Below are 22,881 nucleotides of genomic sequence, written 5' to 3' on the forward strand. Positions count from 1 at the left end.
ATGAATGACTGGATGGATGGATGGATGGATGGATGGATGGGGCTGTGGCTCCAGCTCTGAGGAAGGGAAAGGCCCCACAGTTGAATGAATGACTGGATGGATGGATGGATGGATGGATGAATGGGGCTGTGGCTCCAGCTCTGAGGAAGGGAAAGGCCCCACAGTTTCTGGTTTGGAGTCCTAGCTGTGTCATTTGAGTTCTGTGAACTTGGTTAAAGCCAGCTTTCCTGGGCCTCGTCTGTGACCTGGGGACCCAGCCTTCCTCTCCAGATCTATCAGGTTTTCTTACCTGAACTTTTACATAAGGGACTTGCTTCCTGGGAGCTCAGGGTGTGCTGAGTGTGTGTGTGGTATGTGGTGTATATGTGTGTGGTGTGTGTATGTGTATGAGTGCATGTGGTGTGTATATGTGTGTGTGTGTGTGTGTGTGTGGTGCATGTCTGTGTGCCTGTGTGCAAGATATACCTGCCAGTGTCTCTGAATGTTGAAAGCCAGGAGTTGGCATCAGGTGACTTCCTTATGCTCTCTATCTTCTTGAGACAGGTTTCTCACAAAGCCTATGGAGTCGGCAGACACCTTTGGGGTACTCCTCCCATGCAGTTCTCAGACACCCTCGGGGTACTCCCCCAAATCAGGCCCATCCCAGGCTGTCTGCTCTTTGCAACCAGATCTATGCAGAGTGTGTGATGTGTGTGCGTGACCACAGGTCCTTGAATATCACGCCACATGCATGAGAAGTCAGAGAGCAGCTTTCAGGGGTTGGTTTCCTATCGTGGGAACCAGGGATCGAGTTCAGGTCACCAGGCAGGTGCAGCAAGTGCTTTGACCCCCCTGAGCCATCTTGCCAGCCCATCCACCTTGCTTTTTTGGGGCAGTGTCTTCCACTGGCTTTGGACCAGGAGCCCTGCCTGCCTCCCCAGTGCTGGCACAAACGCACCTCTGGTTTTCTGACAGGTTCTGAGGCTTAAACTCAGTCCCCATCCTGCGTCCACCACCATCTCCCCAGTTCACGAGACAATTTTGAAAAAGTCAGTACTAATTTTTGTATGTTTAAAATAAGACCTTGTTTGAAGGACTTTAACTAGATGGCAGGGTAGTGACTGTTCTAGTGTCTACAAACCTTGTTCAGAGGCAGGCTGCCCGCCAATTTCTAAGTTCTAGGGACTTGTGCTTCTGCTTTAACCACCTGGGCAGGGACTTTGCCATGGCCCGATGGATCTGTCTGGAGTGACAGATACTGTCAACTTGGCATGCTATCTTGTCCCACAGGGGTCAGGCTGTGGGCCACGCCCGCGAGGGGTCATCTAGGTTAGGTTAACTAGGTAGGGGCCCCACCAGCTGTGGGTGGCACCAATTCACTGAATAAAACAAGTCCAGCATTGACACTGCCCTGCTTTCTGATTGTGGAGTCACATGACCAGCTACCGCTAGTGCCTGCAGCAATGGCGTCTCTGCCATGGTGGCCGTGGGCTGGAACCGGGAGCCAGAGTAACCCTTCTCCCTTCAGTGGCTTTTGTCACGATGGTGAGAAAGAGAACAGATCCATCCATGCTGAGTGTTTTCCAAGCGCCTCTGGACTTCCGCCCGCCTTGTGCCCTGCCTGCATCTATAACGTGAGCTCTAACCTGGACCGCATCTCCATCAGTCACCACAGGGAATTGTAACTCTCGACTGGAGGATGCGGCAGAGATGAGAACTCAGCAATCCTTGTTCGCTTTGTTTAGCTCAGTGCCACGCACGAGTGCAGGGTGGGTTTGAGAACCAATGAGCAACTGGCTGATTGCCTAAGAACAGGTTTTCGGAGTTAACTCAGCTTCGGTATGAAATTCAAAACGGGAGAAATCACATATACTTTTAACTTTCAGGGTAAATACTACTCCCATTTTATTTTATAAATACAGATGCTGAGTTTCCCTCCAATTACCAACAGACCGGCTTCACATGCCATTCATTATTGGTGGTGGTTTAAAACTTATTTAAATAACAAGTTAGGTCAGGATAAATGGCTGCCATTAGAACTGCTAAAAAGTACAGCTGGGTACAATCTTCCAACACTAATATTCTGAGGGCAAAATAAACCTCTGTAATTTGTAATGTGGTTAAGGGGAAATGGAGAGAGAAAACACAATCAAATATTCATTGTGTAATCTGTACAGGCAGTTAGAACTGTCTCAACCACGTGAAAGCTGAAGGGGCTCTTCGCCGTTCAGAAAAGGGTAGCAGCAAACCTGTCGTTCCCATTTCTGCCTCATAAGCAAATTTTGTTATTACTTTTAGTGATGTACAAGGCTAATTAAAAGACCAGTAGGAGAGATCTGGGAATTTGGCCCTGGCCACTTTAAACAAAGGTAAAACACACTGTAGCTGCTGCAGGCTCTGCCCAGGTCACAGCAAGTATCAAAGGATGCTCACCCTGGCCTCAAGCTGACCAGCACTTGGACGCAGACATCACTGGCAGCGCGGGTTCTGCTAAAGGTATGGGCAGAACCCATCGGGTTAGAGCAAGGGCACGGCTCCATGCTGAGGAAGTCACTTCAGAGTCCACACTTAGGAGGTTCAGAAGGGCAGAGACTGATGGTCTCTGTGCCGCTTTACAGGCTCAGGGGCAGGGCAACAGACTGTGCCCAGATGCACTGGCGTGAGACCTCAGGTGCATTCCAGCCCTAGGAGGTCACAGATCACCTGTCATTCACCGACCTTCCCACACCTCTACCTGCAGGAGCCCACAGCATCTCCTCCACCCACTCTGACTCTAAAGCCAATGAGAGGACCCTGTGAAGAAGCCTCACCCCAACAAGTGGAATAATGGACTTCCTCAGACTGGACAGCTGTCTGCTGTGCAGTAAGTCTGTGTGTTCGCTGTCTAGAGAAATCATGGCACTAATTAGCCCATCCGGGAGTGCAGCTGCCAACTAAAGCTGTGGCCTAGGGACGCTCAGCTATAATATGGACACAATTAAGGGACTTGCGAGTTCAGGAGCTATGTGGGACATCACTACTGGGGAATAAACACAGCTGGGAAGTATGGCCGCTCTTCACAGCATGCAAACTCAAATGAAAGAACAGCATCAGCTTAGTTACGGTGCAGGCCTTGTCAGGATGAAACACGAAGAGATTCAGGTTTAGAGGGGGAAAAATGACCCCCCATCCCCCAAACCCAAGCTCAACCAAACCAAACCAAACCAAACCAAACCAAAACTGGGGGTGGCGGAAGATCAGGTCAAGTGAAGCAAATTCAATTTTTATTCTATACAATACATGGATATATGGATAAATTTTTCTTTAAGAGCTTGCAACCCTGAGGCAATGTCTGTGGGTACATAATGTGTAATGTGTAATGCAACAGGAAAATGGAATCAGAATGACAATGGATCTCAAAAACATAATTTAACATTGTGAAATTGCACATTGTCTATGCTTCATCCAGTCTCTCGATCCAACTGTCTCTCGGCTGCCTCGCCCCTGCAAACTGAACATCCTGACTCCATGTAACGTCGTCATGTATGATGGCTTCCTGCCGACTGAAACGTACTAAGTTAACTTGGGCTTTACATCTAGGGGGTCTTTATCTGGGGAGTGTATTGCTAGAGGTGTGCCCAATTTTGGACCACGGCATCTGCCCAAATAAAAACTTTGGCCCCAAAGGAAGCTGGCTGCCCCCTGGCTGTGGTGACCTTGAGGTTTCTGAGGGTCCCCCGGGATCCACCATGGGAAAGTTTTGCATTAGGACATGGCACACTGGACAGGACAGAATGTCGTGTCCGCTGGTTTGGACTAGCGAATCTACTGCCCCAGCTTTCAGGGTGCGTGAGCCATCTTGAGAAAGCAGGGCCAGTGGGGTCTGCAGGCTGACTGCGGAGGGTCCTGGACAAGGACCCCCCTCTGCTTCTTATTCATCAGCCTAAGGGGCCATCCGTGGGCCTCTCAGGAAATGGAAGCTGCAGAAAGCTGTTTCTGAATATTCCGTTTTGCAAAGTTTTACGAACAATGGCGAGGACAAATGCTTTTGAGAAACTAAAGGAGAGTTCATTCTACTACATACGTATTATCATCTTCCTTTTGGGGGAAACACCCACGTGTGAATAAAGCGCAGACAGATGCCTGTAAGATGACTGGAGCTGTCAGCGAGAGAGTGACCCTCACCTGGAAACCACCACCAGGCCTGGACAGCAAATCTCAGAGACTGGCCCCATGGTACCCAGTGATCCCCAGTGTCCAGAATTACTAAAAAGGTCAAGTGCAGCTTGGGCCTGGGGGAGGGCGGAGGCTCTCCCCCTGGTCCCGCCGTCTGCCCCCTCTCCTCACTTATCGGAACTCCTGCGTGGCCGGCGGAAGCTGGACACGTTTTCGCTGAGGGCGTAGATCCTCCGGGAGAACTCCTCAAACTCTCCCAGCACCTGCTCGTCACACTCCACCGCCACGGCGCTGTCCACGGGGATGCAGCTGAGCGCTTCCAGCTGGTCACCTGAGGTGAAGCCTGTGGCTTCCAGTCCGATGATTTCTTCTGCTTGTTCCACCGCACAGCAGAGCTCAGCTGAGGGTGCCGGGAGGCAGGGGCCTGGCAGCAGGGCACCGGCAGAGCCAGCCTGCTCACTGGGCAGTGCTGTCCCGTTCACAGCCAGGTGCCCGGGCAGGGCTTCCCCTTGCTGGCTGCAGTCCGAATTTCCATGGTCTCCACTTACACTGTTACCCAGAGCTACTCCTGTTTTCTCATTTTCTTTGGAGAAGTCCAGGGACGTGTCCAAGGAGGAGGACAGCGGGGTGACATTCCTCCCGGAGTCTCCCAAGGTGGGCACAGCCACCCCAGGCTGTGTCAGTGCCGAATTGTAGCTGGGAGGAGGGGTTTTGTATTGGAGTCTCTCATTCTCTGAGCTGGCCCGTTTTCGATGTCCTTTGTCGGGTGAAGGGATACCCCCAGAGAAGCCTACATCTGCACCCCCAAACATGGAGCTCTGCCTCTTTGGAACAGGGATGGCGCTGGAGGTGTGATGTCTGTCGCTAGAAGACAAGTGAAAAGAAGAAGTGACTTTAGAACTCAGCTTAGATCTTCGAGGACCAGAGGCATAATTTAGCATATTAGTAACTGCATATTTTAGATTTGAGATAAAAAACAAAAACAAATCCCCAAACAGGATTAGATCATTATCAGTCTATGATGGTATTTGTTATAGGATTTACAGCAAGAAACACCAGAGCACGCTTCAAGGATACAGATTTATTCAATGTATTTAAGACAAGAATGCCCAAGGTAGGAGAAGTGACAGAAACCACGTCAGTTGGGGAAAAGCTGAAGGCTATGGGCTGACTGCCTCTGCGGAGAAACTCATCTCTGCAAAGGGTGCTGGGCCCTAGCGCTCTCTGTTCTATCCGATGGCCGAGCAGGGTGAGTTTCCCATGGCAGCCTGCTGATGGATGGTCTTTCCAACATCCACTACTTATCTCCCGGTACGGAGAACCACACGGAGAGCATCGAGGGAACCCATTACCATGGAAACGGCTTCTCTTTTACAAGGCTGACCACATACATCTTCATACTACTTGGTCTTGAGGGCCTTCTCTGAGCCAGGGATAATAACCGCTGTCCAGCCACACACAACCTTAGTTTCTGAATTAATTTCACATGTATCATTTCACTCGGGCCTCGCAAACGCACTGCCAAGTAGAGTAAGTCCGAAATAATAAGTAACCATCAATTAGCGGTGTAGAGCGCCAGAGCCCGAGGCACGGGTGCAACTGTGCCAGCAAAGCCTGCAGGGAGTGCTGACTGCGGTTCGCAGTGTGACCGTGTGAGTGGACATACATATAGAGGGCAGCCGCCAGGCAGGACTGAAACCACGTGCCAACTGGCCGCTACCTATCTAGGTCTGCGGCAGGAGAGACAGAAATGGGAGGGCTCTGCCTCCAGGGAGCTTCCGAACTTGCAGAAGGGCATTTACAATGACTCCGGCAACATTTTCAAATTACATGTCAGCTAAGTTCTGACGAAGAAGAAGGGAGCTACGGTGCTTCTGGTGTCCACAGACAGGCCTGCAGCTGCCTGCCGCTCATTCTCTGGGTTACGCTATGGTCTCTCATTCTCTGGAAATGGCACCACGAGGTGTCTCTCTGTAGACCCGGCACATCGCACTTGGCCACAGCACGGTGTCAGTGAGCTTCATAACAAGAACAGGTTCCTGAGCTACACACCAACTGGGCAAGTGGACCAGCAAATGACTGTTTCTAGTTCTTACGACAAGACACAAAATCTGCTGGCCTCTGTCTAGGTTTTCCGTCACTATGATGTCAAACCCACGGTGACCGGCTGAGCTGTATTTTGGCCAACCTTGTTTTCCTCTGTGAATAACCCTGCAGGCTGGCCAGGTAAGCACATCTAAACAGACCCAGCATCCTCGGGCTGTCACTTCAGCATGGACATGCCCAGGAGAGCAGAGAGCTGTAGGACAGGTCACTGAGTGTAACCAGAAGTCGGGCACTTCACGGCTCTTGAGTGTGAAAGGTGAGGACCCTGATAGCCCTGTGTGTGGCTCTGGCACCGCCCCTCACTTTCTGCTCTGCTGACAGACATACCACCCTTACCTGGGGCAAAGGGATTTATTTCAGTGGCCCTCACCTGTGCTTACACTCCCCAACAGCTCTCCTTGGTTTTACACTACAGGAAGATATGATTTCCCTCCCACCAGCTACACAGGGAAGGGAGCAATACTTCCCTGACATCCATCTTAGCCCCTGAACCCCGTGCCTCTGCCACAGGAGCAAGGCAGGCCGGTGAGTGGGTTGTGCAGGGCCAGCCTGTCCCATAGCCCATGCTGATCATCACATCCCAAATTCTCCTAACCCTGTCTGCGTCCTAAGGCAGGCACAACCCAGGCCGAATGTCACTGCTGAGGCCTCCTCAGTAACCCAGACTCAAAGCCTGGCCGTTTACTCTCATCTCTCGGACAGATTCCAAGGCCTCCCAGGGCAGCCGTAGTGACACTCAGGTTTGGATGGGAGCTCAGGAAACGGGAGTGTCTGATATAAACGGGAAAATTATAAAAAACATGCTCTCTTATAAATGGTAAGGGGGATGAGGCCAGATGAGACACGTGGGCAGTCTTAGCACTAGGGTGGCCGAGGCAGGAGGGTCATCAGTTCAAGGTCAGCTTCAGAGACACAGTGGACCCTGTCAGTTACTCCTGACACCCGGCGAGGAGGTGTACCTACCTAGAGCTCTTGTCTCTTCCCTCTTAGGGTTGAGCTACGTGAGATGAAAAACCTTGAAAGATTTTAATATTAAGAGCTTTTATATAATTTTAAAATGCAGAAAAAAGGCATTTCTTGCTGACTAGGCTACCGATATGAACTGCTAGGTGGTGACAGACGGAAGAGCCTGCAGGGGTTTCAGGGCCACTGGCACAGGGCGGGAGCTGCTCTGTGTTCCTCCTGTGGCCGCAGGACTTCTAAGCTGATTACTAAGGACTGTGTGCAGTGTGCATGCACGTGAGTACACACGTGGAGGCCATGTGACATTTTGTTGCGTGAGCTCTGGGTGCTGAATTGCTGAAGTCACAAACATGATATGCTTTATATGCGAACTTTGCAATGCTAATTTTAGCTGCTTGGAATGGGTGTTTCTACATGTAGAATCTTAGCAATATTCTAGATTTTAAAGAAAGCTGAGCTCTGAATAGCTAAGGTATTAAATAATGGCATTAAAATTATAATTAACTATGCATGCATTTTCAATTATTACAGTAATTTATACTCATAGGAAAACAACATAAATATAAACTACATAAAAAACCCTATCATATTATTACCCATCAAGTAACTACTATTAATTTTGGATGCTTTTCTTCCAGATTTCAATTTTATGTTTAATTAAGAAAACCACAATTTTGTGGTATATGCATAATTCTGTTTCCTGTTGTCATGTGTTATTAAAACCTCTGGGCGAGCAGCATCTTAAAAGGCTGCTTTAATGAATGAAATGTAATTTATTTAATTATTCCCTCATTTTCAGGATGTTTCTAAACTTTTACTGTTAGGAAACCAACAGCTGTTGGTTATCTCGTAGACCAATGATCTGAGCTCGATTCTGAGATTCACAGGGTGGGGGGTGGGCAGCCAACCTAGGAAACCTGCCTAGTAAATACATACAAGCAAAAATGTCAAGGAACAGAAAGGCCAATGATTGACTAACAATACTGATGCTCAGGTCTGAAGGTTTTACTAAAGGTTCCTTTTGTCTGTGTATAGCCTTGCTTCATGATAACTTCATCTGACTGAAGAGGCTGAAATTCACATTTACTAATTGGAACCAATTTTCAAATGCTATTGACGATTTGCTTCTCAAGTGAAAGTTGTAAATTATATGAGCTGTGTTTAAAAAAGAATTTCTACACTTAAACTCTCTCTCTCTCTCTCTCTCTCTCTCTCTCTCTCTCTCTCTCTCACACACCACCACCACCACCACCACCACCACCACCACCACCACCACCACCACCACCACCACCACCACCACCACCACGTGGCTTGAGGATACAGTTCAGTGATGGGAATATTCAGGTTCAACTTGAGTGAAGCCCTAGGTTCAACCTGCAGTGTTGCCAATGGAAGGGAGGAAGGGAGGTAGAGGAAACATGGTAGCTTTCCCTGACATCCAGCCCCTGCTCAGGGGCCTGTGTGTGTGTGTGTGTTCCTTACTGGGGGCAGAGGCCAAAGTTCAGGCTGCCGGAGTCTATTGCTTCTCTTTAGTCCCGAGCCCTGAGAAAGTGAATCTTCTAGCTTGCTATAGGTTCAGACTGGAAACATTGTATCTAGGGTTTAAGGTTACAGTTATAAAGAATTTATTTAAAACAAAACAAAACCCCACAACAGCTCCAAGCTATCCTAACTGCAGATTTATTGGACATTGTTTAGTGGAGAGAGAGAGAGAGAGATACTTCTCAACAACCCAATTACATCATGGGCAGCTAAATGACCTAACAGCAAACACTTGCTGTTTGACAGAAAGGACTTCAAAGGTCAAGCATCAGCAGGGCAAGAGGCCAAGTGGCTTGGAGTTGAAAGGTCAAAGAGGACAGCTGGGTTAGGTTTGGATTTCTACCGCTTTCTAGGTGAGGGTGGTTGCTGTCTACCTGATTCCAGGAACCTTCATCTACCCAGTCAGCATCCCTGCTCTTTGCAGCTCTACCTAAAGACTTCTCTGGAGAAAAGACATTCAAAGGCCTGAACTCCACTCCCAGTCTGGCTTGATTATCCCTTTATTTGGAGTTACAAGTTCCCCATTTATTAGTTACATGACTGGGGCAGTTTTTTCCTTTGCATGATAGATCATCTGACCTTGCTTAAGACTAAATAAAGTAACATACTTAAAATCCTTGGCAAAGCTGGGGGTGGTAGTGCGTGCCTGTCACCCAGCCCTTGGGAGGTGGAGGCAGAAGGATCAGGCTACACAGCAAATTTGATACTCTGTCTCAAGAAACTCCCAACAAAAACAAAACAAAAACCAGTGAAACAAGGCATCCAGGCAAAGGTAAGACAGTTCGAGAAGTACTGAATCAAGGAATGAAATTTGCCTGCTAGGGATGAGCAGTTTCTTCCCTCTTGAAGTATGGGGCAAGGAAACCGTTGAATAAAACAGAAATGCTTAAAATGCCCTATTCAGATGATCTACCAACTGCGTATGGACCATAAGAACGACCCAGAAACCTCTGAGGTCTACATTCCAATTGTCCCTGAACCCCTGAAGCATAGTTTTTTCTCCATGTATTAGCTCATGGAGAGATTTTTGTAAAAAGGAGACCTGTTTCCATGACCTAAATCAAGAAGATGGTGGCCAGCAGTTTAGTAGCCTGCCCATGGCCTCCCTGTGGTGATACAGCCTGTGAAACTCCTTTGGGAGTTTGGCTCTATTGTCCTTGTCCCGCCACCTTTTCCCCTCACCCGGTCTCTGGTAGGAAGCATTAGCCCAGGAAGCGATTCTCAGCATCTACCTGTAACACTGTGACACTTCTCAGTGTGGTCCTTCAGGAAAACAGTTATAGCAGTGAGCAACTGGCTATGACGGCACAGACATGTAATCCCAGCATTTGGAAGGTGGAGGCAGGAGGATCAAGAGTTAAGGTCACCCTCAACTGTATACTGACATGAGATCCTGCCTCAAAACACCACTACTAGGGGCTGGAGAGAGGGCCCTCCCAGAGGCTTGGGGAATTCAGCTCTGAGTGGGTGATTCACAGTCACGGTACCCAGATCCAGAGCTCTGACACCCCTGGCCATGCACTCTTTGCAGGAGGACAGCCCCTGAGCCTGGGCCGTTATCAGTGAGTTCCAGGCTAGGGCTAAACAGTGGTTCTGAAACCATTAACTCATAAAGCTAGTGAAGGGCTGTGTGGTACGCCTGACATAATCCAACATCTCGATACAATGTCACAAAAGCAGAGAGCATCCCCCCCCCCCCCCAATAGACTTAAGAAGGTTACAGGAAGGAGATTAGGAACTGGACCAAGGTCACAGGGTAGAAATCTGAGCTTTACCAAAGCCTGTCCGTATTGGCTCCCAGGACCTTAAAATCTCTGCAGCTACCGAAGTGACTGCGTTTGCTCTGCTTCCCCGAAGAGGAGTGAGACTCAGGGGAGCCTGCTCATGTCTGTCTTTTCTTCCTAGAGCTCCACGCACCGCCAGGCACCCTCACACCAATCACGTGCAGAAGCAGTACAGAACGCGGTGGGGGAGAAAACCCTGAAAAGCTGTCACATCGAGAGAGTCCAAGAAGCTGGGCCGGTTTCATTTGAACATAGTTCCTCCCATTCCCTTTCAGATTCACCAAGTGATGTTTATCTGTCAGAGCAGGCTGAGGGGTGGGTGTGGGGGCTCTCGCTGTGGAGTAGTGGGGGAGGGCGCAGCTCTCAGCCGCAGGTAAGTTTTCCCGTCTCTGCAAATGTCTCCTCTGAGGGACATTATCAGATCACAGCTGGTCAAAACACTAAATCCTGATCGTCAGGATCCCAGCCAAAATCTACAGCTACAACTCAGAGGAATAGGGATACAGAGAGAGAGGAGAGAGGGAGAGAGAGAGAGAGAGAGAGAGAGAGAGAAAGGAGGGGAGGGGACAAAAGGAGGGAAGGAGAGGGGAGTGGAGGAGAGGAGAGGAGAAAGAGGGGGGGTGCTTTTAGATAACACTCTTCTTTTTCTCCCTCGCAGGCCTGACCTCATGGCTCTACCTAGCGGTGTTTAGGTTGGTGTTTGGCCATCAGGCTGTTTGAAGCTCCAGGCACCGCTCTGCGCCAATATCATGTCAACTGTGCTAAAAAGCAATAATCGTTTCTCACCTTCTTAAAGATTACTGCTAAAATAACGCAGAGCAGTGACGGGGCTGTGCTCAGCGCCAAAAGCAGGTTGCCAAGGCGAAGCTGAGGTAGGATTACGTCTTTTGGCAGCTAAGAAATTATGACATAAAGTTAGTTTAAAACAAAACAAAACAACCTCCATAAATTAGACTACTATTCTCTTTTCAAAATTTAGCCAGCGGTGGGATTTATCTTTCCCCTTTCCCTCTCTCTGATCAAGTGGAAGCCAAATTTAACAGCTAGATCTTATCTCCCAGGAGAGAGTGGGGTTAACAGTATTAAGCAGGGTCTCCTGGCCACAGGCGAGGGATCTAAGGGCCTCTCACCATTACCAGATAAGTAAGTGCTTAATCTTTGCCCCGATGTTAACAAAAAACTCCAAACAAAATAAAAATAGAAACACTCTTGGGCCCAAAGCACGGGCTGAAATGTGTGCCCGGGGCCACCGTTCCCCTGGGCCCCGTGTGGACGGATTCCTGCCAAAGTCTGACGAAAATAAGCAAACAGTGTAAAAAGGTGGAGCTGAACAAGGAGCCTCAGAAGGCTTCAACTGAGCAGTGATGCACCCGGAGAAGACAGAGTCCCACAGGCAAACAGCAAGAGGCCACCAGGCTCCAGGGTGTACTGGGAGGAGCCCCAGTGTAGATCAGAGCCTCCTGCCCAAGCTCCTCCTCAAAGCTGAACTCCTGGGCTGGGGAAAACAAAGAGATGATCCATGGGGCCACGGGGAGGTCCTGGACGGGTCAAGCCAGCTCCATCATCCATCAGCGTTCACATTAGGAAATTAGGACACATTAATAACACACTGAAATCTCAGTCGGGCAGCGGACATGGGGAACTACAAAATGGTTCTGTAGAAACAGACACGGCCCATCTTGATGTCACTTATGTGGCGTGCAAGTAACGTTCTACAAGAGAACATGGGAAGAGGTTCAGGAATGACAGCTGGGGACCCCGTGCAGTGTCTGGACAGCACTTGGGACCTGGGAATAGTAAGCTGTTTATACTGAAAACGAGGAGGGGAAAACCCTCTACCACTCGCCAGGGAAGCCAGGGGAACAACAATCTCACAGAACTCGTCACAGAAGAAGCCAGCAGGGAAATTAAAGCCCTGGCCCCAGAGTGTTCTCAGAATTTAAAACCAGGCTTGGAAAGAAGCTAAAGGAAGCATGAGGCTCCTGAGGCCAGTGACAGAAACTGTGAGATGAAGTCTTTGAAAGATATTCTAGCGCTGAGCTACCATCAAGTTACTAATAAACTCTGACACAAAGTAACCATGGGATTCAGCTGCATGTTACTTTAAGAGAAAACCAGATGGATCTACCACCACTTGGGCAGAACCCCCTGAGTCACAGTTGCCCCCCAGTGAATCACTGCTCCACAGCAGACGGAGGACTGGAGGAGTCTGTCCCATGGGGTCCTCCGCACTACTAAAGGGGTGTGACACATGCTTCGCAGCCGGACGGTTCATTTACTCCCCGCCAGTAAACACCGTGCATCTCCACACACAGGCAAAGCACTAGGCTTGGGATCTAACAGCAGAGGAAGCCACACTTGCTGCTCTTATGGGGCTAGCCATGCATGGAACCCAAGACACAAATGCAAAACCTCAGACATGTACCATGTGGGTGTGAACACAGGCTAAGAGTTTGTGACAGAGAAATGACCCCAAAAAAGGCCAAGGTCTCCAGGACGAGTAGAGTTCTTCACCAGCTGTAGGCCAGGCCAATGTGCATATGCATGTGTGTGTATATGTATTTGTGTGTACGTACATGCATGCCCGTGCACCATGTGTATGCCTTGGGCCCTCAGAGGCAGAAGACAGCACCAGATCTCCTGGGGCTATAGTTACAGGTGACAGATCTGGGAAAATGTGCTCTGCAGCTGCAGTTGGAAAGCAGGAAGGACCCAGGGTGCCTCCTGAGAGAAGACGGAGGCCACTGGAGTAAGCCTGCAGCGGATGTCTACAAGAACAAGGTGAGACAAAAGGGGGCCCAGTCTTCACCTTTGGGAGCAGAACTCTGGTTTCTCATTCTTTTGTTTTGGGTGTACCTGGGACCAAACCCAGGGCCTCGTGTGGGGAAGGCAAGCTCTGCACTCTAGGTTTTAGGACCCAGGTGAAGAGGAAGAGCTTACAGATGCCAGCAGGGGTGCAGTCTGCAGGACGAGCAGACGCAGTGGACAGTAATGACAGGATCCCTTTTCTGGAGCAGCAGATGGACGATCCCGTGTGGTGCACACGGTATGGTGAACACAGCGAGAGGCTGTGCTAGGTGAGGGTTAAAGCTGGGCTCTAACCCACCTTGGTTTTGAAGGTTGGGCCATCCTTAAGTGAGTTCGCCCACAGACCCTCAACTTCCCCATTTTAAGTAGTGAGAATATCATCTGCCTGGATCCCAGGGGTGTTGGGAGACGGTGGACGAGTTCCTGGGGTAGTGACAGCATCTGGTATTGGATCAGCCAACAAGGACCCGCTAACTGGAGAATCACTGAACAAGCGGCATAGAGAATGGTCTTTACAGAAGCCCCGAAGTTGACAGTCTTGGAATTGCATTCTAAGCTGAGCTTAAATCCACGGATTAAAGATCAGTGGTCAATGTTGGCTTGGGTCAGCAAAGAGCTTAGCACTAAGCCTTTCTGAAATATCCTGTAATTATGAGCTCTGGAGACGGCCACCTGCCCGTCCTTGTTAGCATGTGTTAGAAGAGGAGGCCTGAAATGCAGCGACCTTTAAATTGGCTTTTCTGCGAATTTTCTCCCCACTCACCTGAGCACAACCACCTTCCAAAACCCAACTCAAGTGCCACCTCCTCTCTAGCCACACCCATCAGAACCATCTCCTGACCACACCCCGGCGGCAGGTTCCTATTGTTACCAAGTTTTCTGCAAAGAAGAGAATAACCACACCACCACAGTGTGTGCCATGCACATTTTCATAAGAAGGAAGCTGGCTGGGAGCTTTGATAGAGGAGGCACCTGGGAGGATGTTACTCAGGGAGAGAAGGGAAGGAAGCAGACATGAGAACGAGAACATGAATATAGTCATGTGTGCATGTATGCGTGCGCATGTGTGTGTGGGGGTCTCATGAGAACATGAATATAGTCATGTGTGCGTGTATGCGTGCACATGTGTGTGAGAACATGAATATAGTCATGTGTGCATGTATGCGTGCGCATGTGTGTGTGTGGGGGGGGCTAGAAAGAAAGGAAGGGTGACATGCTGTCTGTGTGCATCCCAGCTGAGGAGCCAGGCCTTATGTAAGGAACCTAGCATCCAGTTTCCTGAACTCCAATCTTCTTCTCTGCGATTTCTCATTGTACTGAGTGACTTGTACCTGGGACTTTCAATACTCCTGGGTTGGTTGATCTGAGATACGGCAAGTGTAAGCATGCTAGACTTAGAAGGCTTCTTGTGAAGAAAAGCAAGGTAAAATATCTTATTTTTAATCTATCTAAGGGGCTGGACTGATGGCTCAGGGGTTAAGAGCACTTGTTGCTCTTGCCTTTGGTTCCTGTGGCTTAGAATTGCCTGCAACTCCAGCTCTGGGGATCTAGCGCCCTCTTCTGGCTTCCATAGGAACCTGAACATGTGGTGCACATATGAATGTTCAGGCACACACACATGTAAATCTTTTAAAAATAACTCTAATGAGGATATGTTGTATTATTTTAGCTAATCTGGATTTTATTTGCATTAAATCAAATACATTAAATATTAACTTACCCGTTTCCTTTCTCCCTGCTAAAATGTGGCTACCAGAGGACGCGTGCATTTGTCACTCAAGCTACGGACGGACCAAGTCCTGACACGGGGCCTGGGAAATGGATGGACCAAGTCCTGACACGGGGCCGGGAAGACTGGCTGCCACCGCAGTGTCTTCATCTCTGTCTTTCCTGGCTACTTTTTATAGCTTCTAAGTTTTATTGAGTAGATATTGCTTGATAATCAAAGGAGGAAAGAGAAATTAGACAGAACATCTTCAGTCTGGTTCAGCTCGTGGGTGGAGGAGAAAGCGGCCGGCGAGCGAAGACTCTGTCTGAGCACAAAGGATGTCAGACAGCTGTTCTCCATCCCGACCCAAGACAGAAGAAAGCGGAAGTGGGTGTTAGCCACAGGAGGGGGGCTGTAAGTTAAATATAGGGAAGAATTTCCTGAAGTGAGGGTGTTTAAACTCTGGAATGAGTTATGGAAGGAGCCTGTCCCCCAAGGTCTTTTAAAGTTCCACAGATGCCCGTATACCTTGTGTGTTCCCGTCTAGAGACAGGGATGGCCCGTCAAGGCTCCTTCTGAGTAAATAACTCCAGTAAAACTTTCTTTTCCATTCACTTTCAGCCAGGTCCCGCTCTTTGTGTTAGGATGCTAGCCCAGAGCCACACTCTCAAAAGCAAGCCCACATGACACTTAAGTAGTACTCTTGAGACTTCAAAGACAATGTCATTTGATCTAAATTTAAAGACTATCATCAGCTAGCTGTGTTTTGTGTGTTCCTCGGAGGTCACCTGCCAGAGTCCAGTTCTGAATTTGGGATAAGCATGACTAAGGGAAGGGATGAGGGGAGACGGGTTTGTAGAAATAATGAGACTTTTAAACATTCCTACGACTGTTGCATCGATGTGATTCAAAGTGCATTGCTTGCTTACTGCACCCACACAGTAAACAATTTATTATAACTTTACCAAAATATCTTTTCCTAAGTGTGCCAAACCTAAAGTCAGCCTGGTAGTGCAAACTTGTCACCCCAGCACCTGGAGAGGGGTGAGGCAGGAGATCAAGAGTTTAAGGACAGGCTGGGCCACACCAGACCTCCTGAGAGCAGGCACCCACGTGCTAAAGTCCCTAGGTAACCATCTTTTCCCTATTACTTCTAATTAAAGCAGCCGAGCTCTCGATTTTCTACACATGCAAAGGAAAGCAAGATAGCAGCACATGGGAGGCAGAGGCAGGAGGATTGCTGCTAGTTCAAGAGTAGACTACCACCCCTGGGGGAAAAAGGAAAGGAAGAGTGGATAAAAAGGATCAGGGAGGATGGGGAGCAGGGAGGATGAGGATCAGGGAGGATGAGGATCGTGGAGGATGGGGAGCAAGACAGCAAAGATGTGGAAAGTCATCAGTAAAGGAAAGAGGCCTCTACCGTTAATGTCAGGCCCCGAGTCAAGCCACAGTCAGTGAAGGCTGAGTGAGAATGTCCTGCAGGGCATGGCCTTCAAGACATTTAATTTGTCTCAGCTGCTTTAGATTCAAAGCCAAACTGATGTGAACCAGGCCCAGGCAGTACAAACTGTTTTTAAATTGCCTTCATCTCTTGAACAGGAGATACTTGGTGAATTGTCAAACGCAATGGAATCTACTTACTCCATTGTTGCTTCTTTTGTTTTGTTTTCTTCCAGACAGGGTTTCTCTATGTAGCCCTGACTGTCCTGGGATTGCTGTGCAGTTCAGAGTGGCCTCAAATTCACAGAGATCCACCTGCCTTTGCCTCCCAGGTGCTGGGATTAAAGGTATGCACCACCACTGCTTAGCCACTCCATTCCTAAGATTTTATTTATGTGTTTGTGAGTGAGTGCAGCACCTACAGCCAAAGGTGGGTGCCAGTCTCCTGGAGCTGGAGCCGACAGGCCGTTGTGAGCTGCCCAGTGTGGGTGCTGGGAACCGAACTTGGATCCCCTGATACAAAAACGAGTGCTCTTAACTGTTAAGCCATCTCTCTAGCCCGACTTACTGTTTTCTATAGTTCTTTTTGGCTTATAACCCCTTTGGTAGACATAGTTCATTGGCTCCACACACCTATGCTGGGGAAGCAGGGCTGGTGCTATTAATGCCATTAGAAATAACTCATTCTTAAAAATGTTTATGAAATTAAAGTGATACAGCAGAAACTGACACCCGCATTTTCTGGCCCTTGAGCTGGGTTCTCTCTGTTGTATCACACTGTGTTGCATGGAGACGACAGAGAACTTACGCTTTATGAGCAGGAAAAATTTAGAGTAAGAATTTCCTTGAATAAAGCAGGACAGACGGCCGAGACCACATTTCTGTCTAAAGAAGCACAGCGCTCACGAGATGAAGGCTACAGGTGAGTGCACCTGAGTCCGCACCCTGCGCCTCCTCCCGCTTCCTAACTACAGAACAGGACTGGATGCTTGGATTTCGGGGTTAGAATTCCCACAGTTTTGGCAAAGCTTTACGAGGTGCCTGGGTCAGCTTCCACCAGAACACTGCCTGCTTTGCCCTGTATCTTTCTAGAAGAGACTCTGGATTGGCCCCTGCTGGGGTGTATCCTTTAGGGAGATACTCTCGGGAAGCTAACGGGTGTCCAAACAATGGTGACACGGTGTCGGGGGCTGGAGAGGGTGGGGGAAGCACAGAGCAGACACTAGCAAGCATGGGGCATCGTGGTACATGACAAGGACTGTTCTGTGTCATCACTGACTGTCATGTGACCCTAACAAGTCACTCGTGTTTCTGAGTCTGTTCTCCGGGTTGTGGAGTCGTGATCTTATTCTTGTCCTCATTCTCTCTTAGGGCTGTTCAGGCATAAATACGCACAGAAAGATTTTCAGGTAAGAGGGTTTTAAAAAGTCAGTAAGAAGATAGAAATGAGTGTGGGCAAACATTGTGGGGTGCATCTCTCGAGCCTACAGAAAGGCCTTGGAGAGGCCTGGGGAACGTGAGAGGGAGATAGTGAATACTTCTATACCATTGGTGTTCAAGAGAGTAAGCCATTAACACAAGAACTACATGCACACCTGTTTGTAAGATGAACATGAACTTTAGGAAAAACAAAACACCTACAGCAAAGAATGAACAGCCCTTAAAAACAGCGGCCATGGGCTGGAGAGATGGCTCAAAGGTTAAGAGCACTGACTGCTCTTCCAGAGGTCTTGAGTTCAATTCCCAGCAACCACGTGGTGGCTCACAGCCATCTATAATGAGATCTGGTGCCCTCTTCTGGCATGCAAGCAAACATGGAAGGAATGTTGTATACATAATAAATAAATCTTTAAAAAAAAAAAAACAGCGGCCATGACGATAACTGCTAAGTCAGGCGGCAGGCTAGGCGCACCTGTGCTGAAATCCCGACGGTACCAGCATCAGCCGGGTCCTGCCACCCCCAGTCTTGTTCAGAGACTGAAGGCAGAGGTATTATTTAGTACATGCTCAGGAAAAGCCGAAGCTCTTCCAGCTGAACTGCATCACAGTGGCTTAGACCATGCCTTCCACACCCTAGTCCTTCTGTGTTCTAGGCCTAGCAATGCTAGCTCCCCACGGAAGGTCCACGATCCTCAGAGCAGCCAGTGAAGGAGTTCCTGCCAGGTCAGGCAACTTAGTCCCTTCCTTAGAGCATCTTACACCTTTATTTTTGACTGTTTACTTTCTGTTCCTGTTTCCTCATCTTGATTAGTACGTGGCGAGAACGCAGCTGTGGGTGTGGGTCCCATGAAGAGGACAGATGTGGCCTTACATTCACTGCTTTGTGCCAGGCTGACCCACAGGCAAGACGGATGAAGACACCAGCGCCATACTGCTCACAAGCCCTTCAGATGAGATTTGGTGACCCTTGCCCCACATCGGCCATGCCCGGTGGAGCGCCACCTCCATCTGCTGGAGCATCTGGACAGGGCAGGGGTGGGCTGTTCTGGGTGGCAGGAGCTGGTTAAAGTGAACCGGTGTGGGCAGACATGTGTGGTGTGTGTTATGTCGGCTGAGACGGGTGGAGGGCCATGGAAATATATATACAGGGCCCTGACCGCAGGCATCTCTGCAGCTCAGTGCTGGGTAAGCCACCAGCAGCTGGTGGGCACATTCCTCCCTGACCAAACTCAGCCCTTGAGGCAGTGCTGACTGTGTCCATCAACTTGAGTCCTGGACCACTTCGGAGTCAGTAGAAAAGGAGTTGAAAGGAAACACGGATGGTATCTACGGCACCAGTGACTTTAACCAAAGTATTTGGGAGTCCAAACCCAGTGAGAACCATGTCCGTGCAGCTGTGTGCGTGAGGATGAAAGGGCTCACGTCAGAACTGGTCAGGCAGTCCCAAACACTAACAAGTAACCATTCAGAATTCTGTAATAGACAGGGAAAAGTCACCTCATTAAGAAAGCCTTCATCACTGCCCTTTCCTCACAAACAAAACAAGCTGCCCTGTAACTTGGACGCTTCCCCGGGGATGTTTCCTTTCCTAAATGATGCCCAGTCTCCCCTAGGACTCCCCAAGGGGGCTGAGTTTGTTTGGCCTTTGCCCCGAGGAGCATGAGCTGGGGGTCGGGTGGGGGAGCCCCCAGTCTACAGAGGCTGAACCAGCTGGTTCTGGCTTTGTTTAGGTTGCAGAGCCTGGCCTCCAGTGGTGGTCTGGACTTGGAACTCCGAGGAAGCATTCACTTTTTGAGAATAGCGGCGGCGCATTCTTCATGAGGGAACCAGAGAGTGGCCGTTACCATGCTAACGCGCTGGCCTGGCCGGCCGACGGGCACCATGTCTTTTACTGCTCTAGGTTCAGGGGTCAATGGCTCTCACAGTCATTTAATTTCTCTGTCTCAGAACTGAGAGCCACTGAAAAGACAGTATTGCAAGCGGGGAAGGACGGCCAAGCAGCAAGAGGAAGGACTGACAGAAGTATTTCAGGTAGATGGCCTGCAGGTATCCCAGAAGGCCCAAAGTTTGCCCGCTCCCTCTTCCCCTCCCCCTCTGCTTTCTGAGACAGAGTTTCTCTGCAGACCAGGCTGGCTCTGAGCTCAGTGATCCGCTTCTATGCTGGGATGGTGATAAAGATTTCTTCCAGCTTTTGTTTCTAATGTATTTTTTTTCCTTAAAAGCATGAGCTCTGAAGCTGGGCAATGGTGGCGCACGCCTTTAATCCCAGCACTGGGGAGGCAGAGCAGGTGGATCTCTGAGTTCGAGGCCCGTGTGGTCTGCAGAGTAAATTCCAGGACAGCCAGGGCTACACAGAGAGATCCTGTCTAAAAAAAAAAAACAACAACAATAAAAAGGCACAAACTCTCTTATTGTCTAGTGTTTTCTGGTCTTAAAATGGATGTGCACTGTAGCCGAGTGGTCTGTTCTCCACAGTGAAACTGTTGTGGTTATGAAAACGGTTCCTTTTGAAGAGCAGGGATGGTGCATTCTGCACAGGATGGAAGTAAATGGGACAACCAGGGCCATCAGCAAGACACGTCAGGCAGAGGAGCTGGGGCATCTGATGGAGGGAAGCTGGGAGAGAAAGGGATGCACTCCTGCCAGGAAGGCAGGGGTCGCAACAAAGTCGGGGGCCGCGCGCATGCCCAACAGGTTAACCCAGGACAGTGACCTGCGGGACAGAGCTCAGCAGGCCCCTCGCTGGATACAGGGAAGGTTGGTGCAAAGATAGAAGATGGAGTCAGACAGAGTTTAGGAGGAACTGAACATAAACACGGTAAAACACAGTCCCGCAATCGTTAGAGATATCAAACCGGTACTCCCTCAGTGAACAGAACCCACCGGGCTCTTGCTTATTTCTGTCAGATGGTTGAAACATGGATGAGCCCTATCCCACGTGAACTGAAGGGGAGAGAAAGGTCACCATTCTATTCTGCGAGGTTGTTACGACCTCATCATGTCTATGTGACAACTGAAGTCAGACAAGGAGGTTTTCTTCTTTTCCTTTCTTCTTTGTTTTGAACAAAAATTTGTCTTTTTTAAAAAATAGCATTTAAGATAACATTTATTCGGGCTGACCTCAAGCTCATTAAGGACAACTTTGAACTAAATCCTGGCCTGCCGCCATCTCTTGAGAACTGGGATTACAGGCGTGAGCCTTCACACCGGCATGAGATACCATCTTTACAATTAATAAGGCTCAGTATCATTAAGCAACTATAGGACTCAATCAAAATTCTACGTCAAGATTCTGAGTTGGGCCTGGCGTTGTATGGTCCCCTCACTCACACTCTCTCACTGTAGAATCCATCTGTGGGTGATTTAGGATCAGAATCCGCGTAATCTTGGCTCAGCATTCCCTGGGTCCTGCCGGGGAGTAAACTGACGGCTCTCTGCAGTGTGCTAAGGGCCTCCTCTGATCCAATGCTCAGGGTAAGCTTAAGTTTGAATGATGTCTTTGCAAACCCTTTTTATTACAGATCTAAAGCCACTTTTTCCAAGAGGCTTTATCAGTAATAAAACTGACATTCTGATTGCATTAGCCTGTCTCTTGTATCCTCTCTCTCAAATGGTTCCAAATGTCAAGGGAGAAGAGGGTGCCGTTTCTTGTGCATCCTCAAGCCACAAGCAGACGCACAGCAATTACATCTCATAATAATTGAGGAGGTATGGGTCTCTGGAGAGAAGTGAAACAGAGGCAGAACAGGCGGTGTGGATGCGGACGGCTGGGAACCCAGGAGTGGTGGGGCTACAGCAGGAAGAGCCCCTGCTCTAAGGGATCCAGGTAAGGAAGGAGCTGACACTTCTGGTGAAGAATCAGGTAGGGCTGTGGCTGCTTCCCTGCTGTTGTAGGTGACCAACACTTGGGTTAGGTATCACCTCAATTATATGTCCTGAAGGCAGAGATGGAGCACCACACGACCCTCCTGAGGAGGCAGGGACACACAGACATGTGCAGGCAGAGATGGAGCACCACACGACCCCCCTGAGGAGGCAGGGACACACAGACATGTGCAGGCACTTTTGTCACCACAGGTATTGCTGTTGTATTGTATTGATTAAACCTTGATCCTTTCCCCATATTTGGGCACTGGGGTCAGCATCAAGCTTTGATGGCCATTTTCATATTCGGAGTAGAATTCTTTCATCAGCTGAGCACTTGTCCAAGATGACTTCCTCTTAAAGAAAGAAGTCTAGCCAGGCAGTGGTGGCACACACCTTTAATCCCAGCACTCGGGAGGCAGAGGCAGGTGGATCTCTGTGAGTTCGAGGCCAGCCTGGTCTACAAGAGATAGTTAGGGTTATGGTTATGGGTTAGGGTTACAAAGTTACAAAAAAAACAAAAACAAAAAAAAAAACCAAAAAACAAAACAAAGCTATAGAGAAACTCTGTTTTGAAAAACACGGGACAAGAACAAAGGCCAGAGATCAGCCAGAGATGCTATTCTCCCGTTACCCTCAAGGTCCATCTTCACGGCCCAGGAGAGATGAAGTCAGTACTATGCTTTCCATCTCACGCCTTACGCCATCCTCGCAGCAAACCGGTGAGATGAGTGGGCAAGGGTCAACAATGAGGAAATCAAGTTTCAGAGATGCCAGACTCTAAATCCACGCACTGTACAAGAACATCTGGTTCAGCCAGAGTTCCTTCTAAGAGACCAGCCAGTGTCACCTTGGGGCCTGAGTTTCACTGACAGGATCTGGTCAGGTATCACCTGCTGTTCCAGGACACAAGCTTCAGGATCCCCAAACGCACGAGCCCAGTTTCCATCGACTCAGGCCACTTTAATGCTGAGACTTTACGCGACAGCCTGCCCTTGTGGGCCAGCACGCAGTGACAAAGGCACATTTTAGTAGCATCCTTGGGCTCAGATTCTAATTCTAGCCACTGGTCCTGATGCTCATCTGAAGGCC

At 49.1% G+C, this 22,881-nt stretch overlaps 1 protein-coding gene across 3 annotated transcripts in view; it reads right to left on the minus strand.

The window, feature by feature from the left end:
- Positions 1 to 3,215: 3,215 nt before the first annotated feature.
- Positions 3,216 to 22,881, minus strand: part of LOC121459049 (UV radiation resistance-associated protein) — a 215,635-nt gene continuing 195,969 nt past the window's right edge. For 2 of the 3 annotated variants that reach the window (XM_041668550.1, XM_041668551.1), the window contains one exon: positions 3,216 to 4,998. In XM_041668550.1, the coding sequence (XP_041524484.1) occupies positions 4,302 to 4,998 (697 nt within the window). In that variant the 3' untranslated portion in view covers positions 3,216 to 4,301. Of the gene's footprint in view, positions 4,999 to 5,237; positions 5,671 to 22,881 lie in introns of those variants that run through there. The other variant, XM_041668552.1, reaches the window with a different exon arrangement.

The sequence above is a fragment of the Microtus oregoni genome, unplaced genomic scaffold (genome assembly GCF_018167655.1).
Source record: "Microtus oregoni isolate MIOR12 unplaced genomic scaffold, Mior012 000018F_ref0000195, whole genome shotgun sequence".
In the NCBI taxonomy this organism is placed as follows: domain Eukaryota; kingdom Metazoa; phylum Chordata; class Mammalia; order Rodentia; family Cricetidae; genus Microtus; species Microtus oregoni.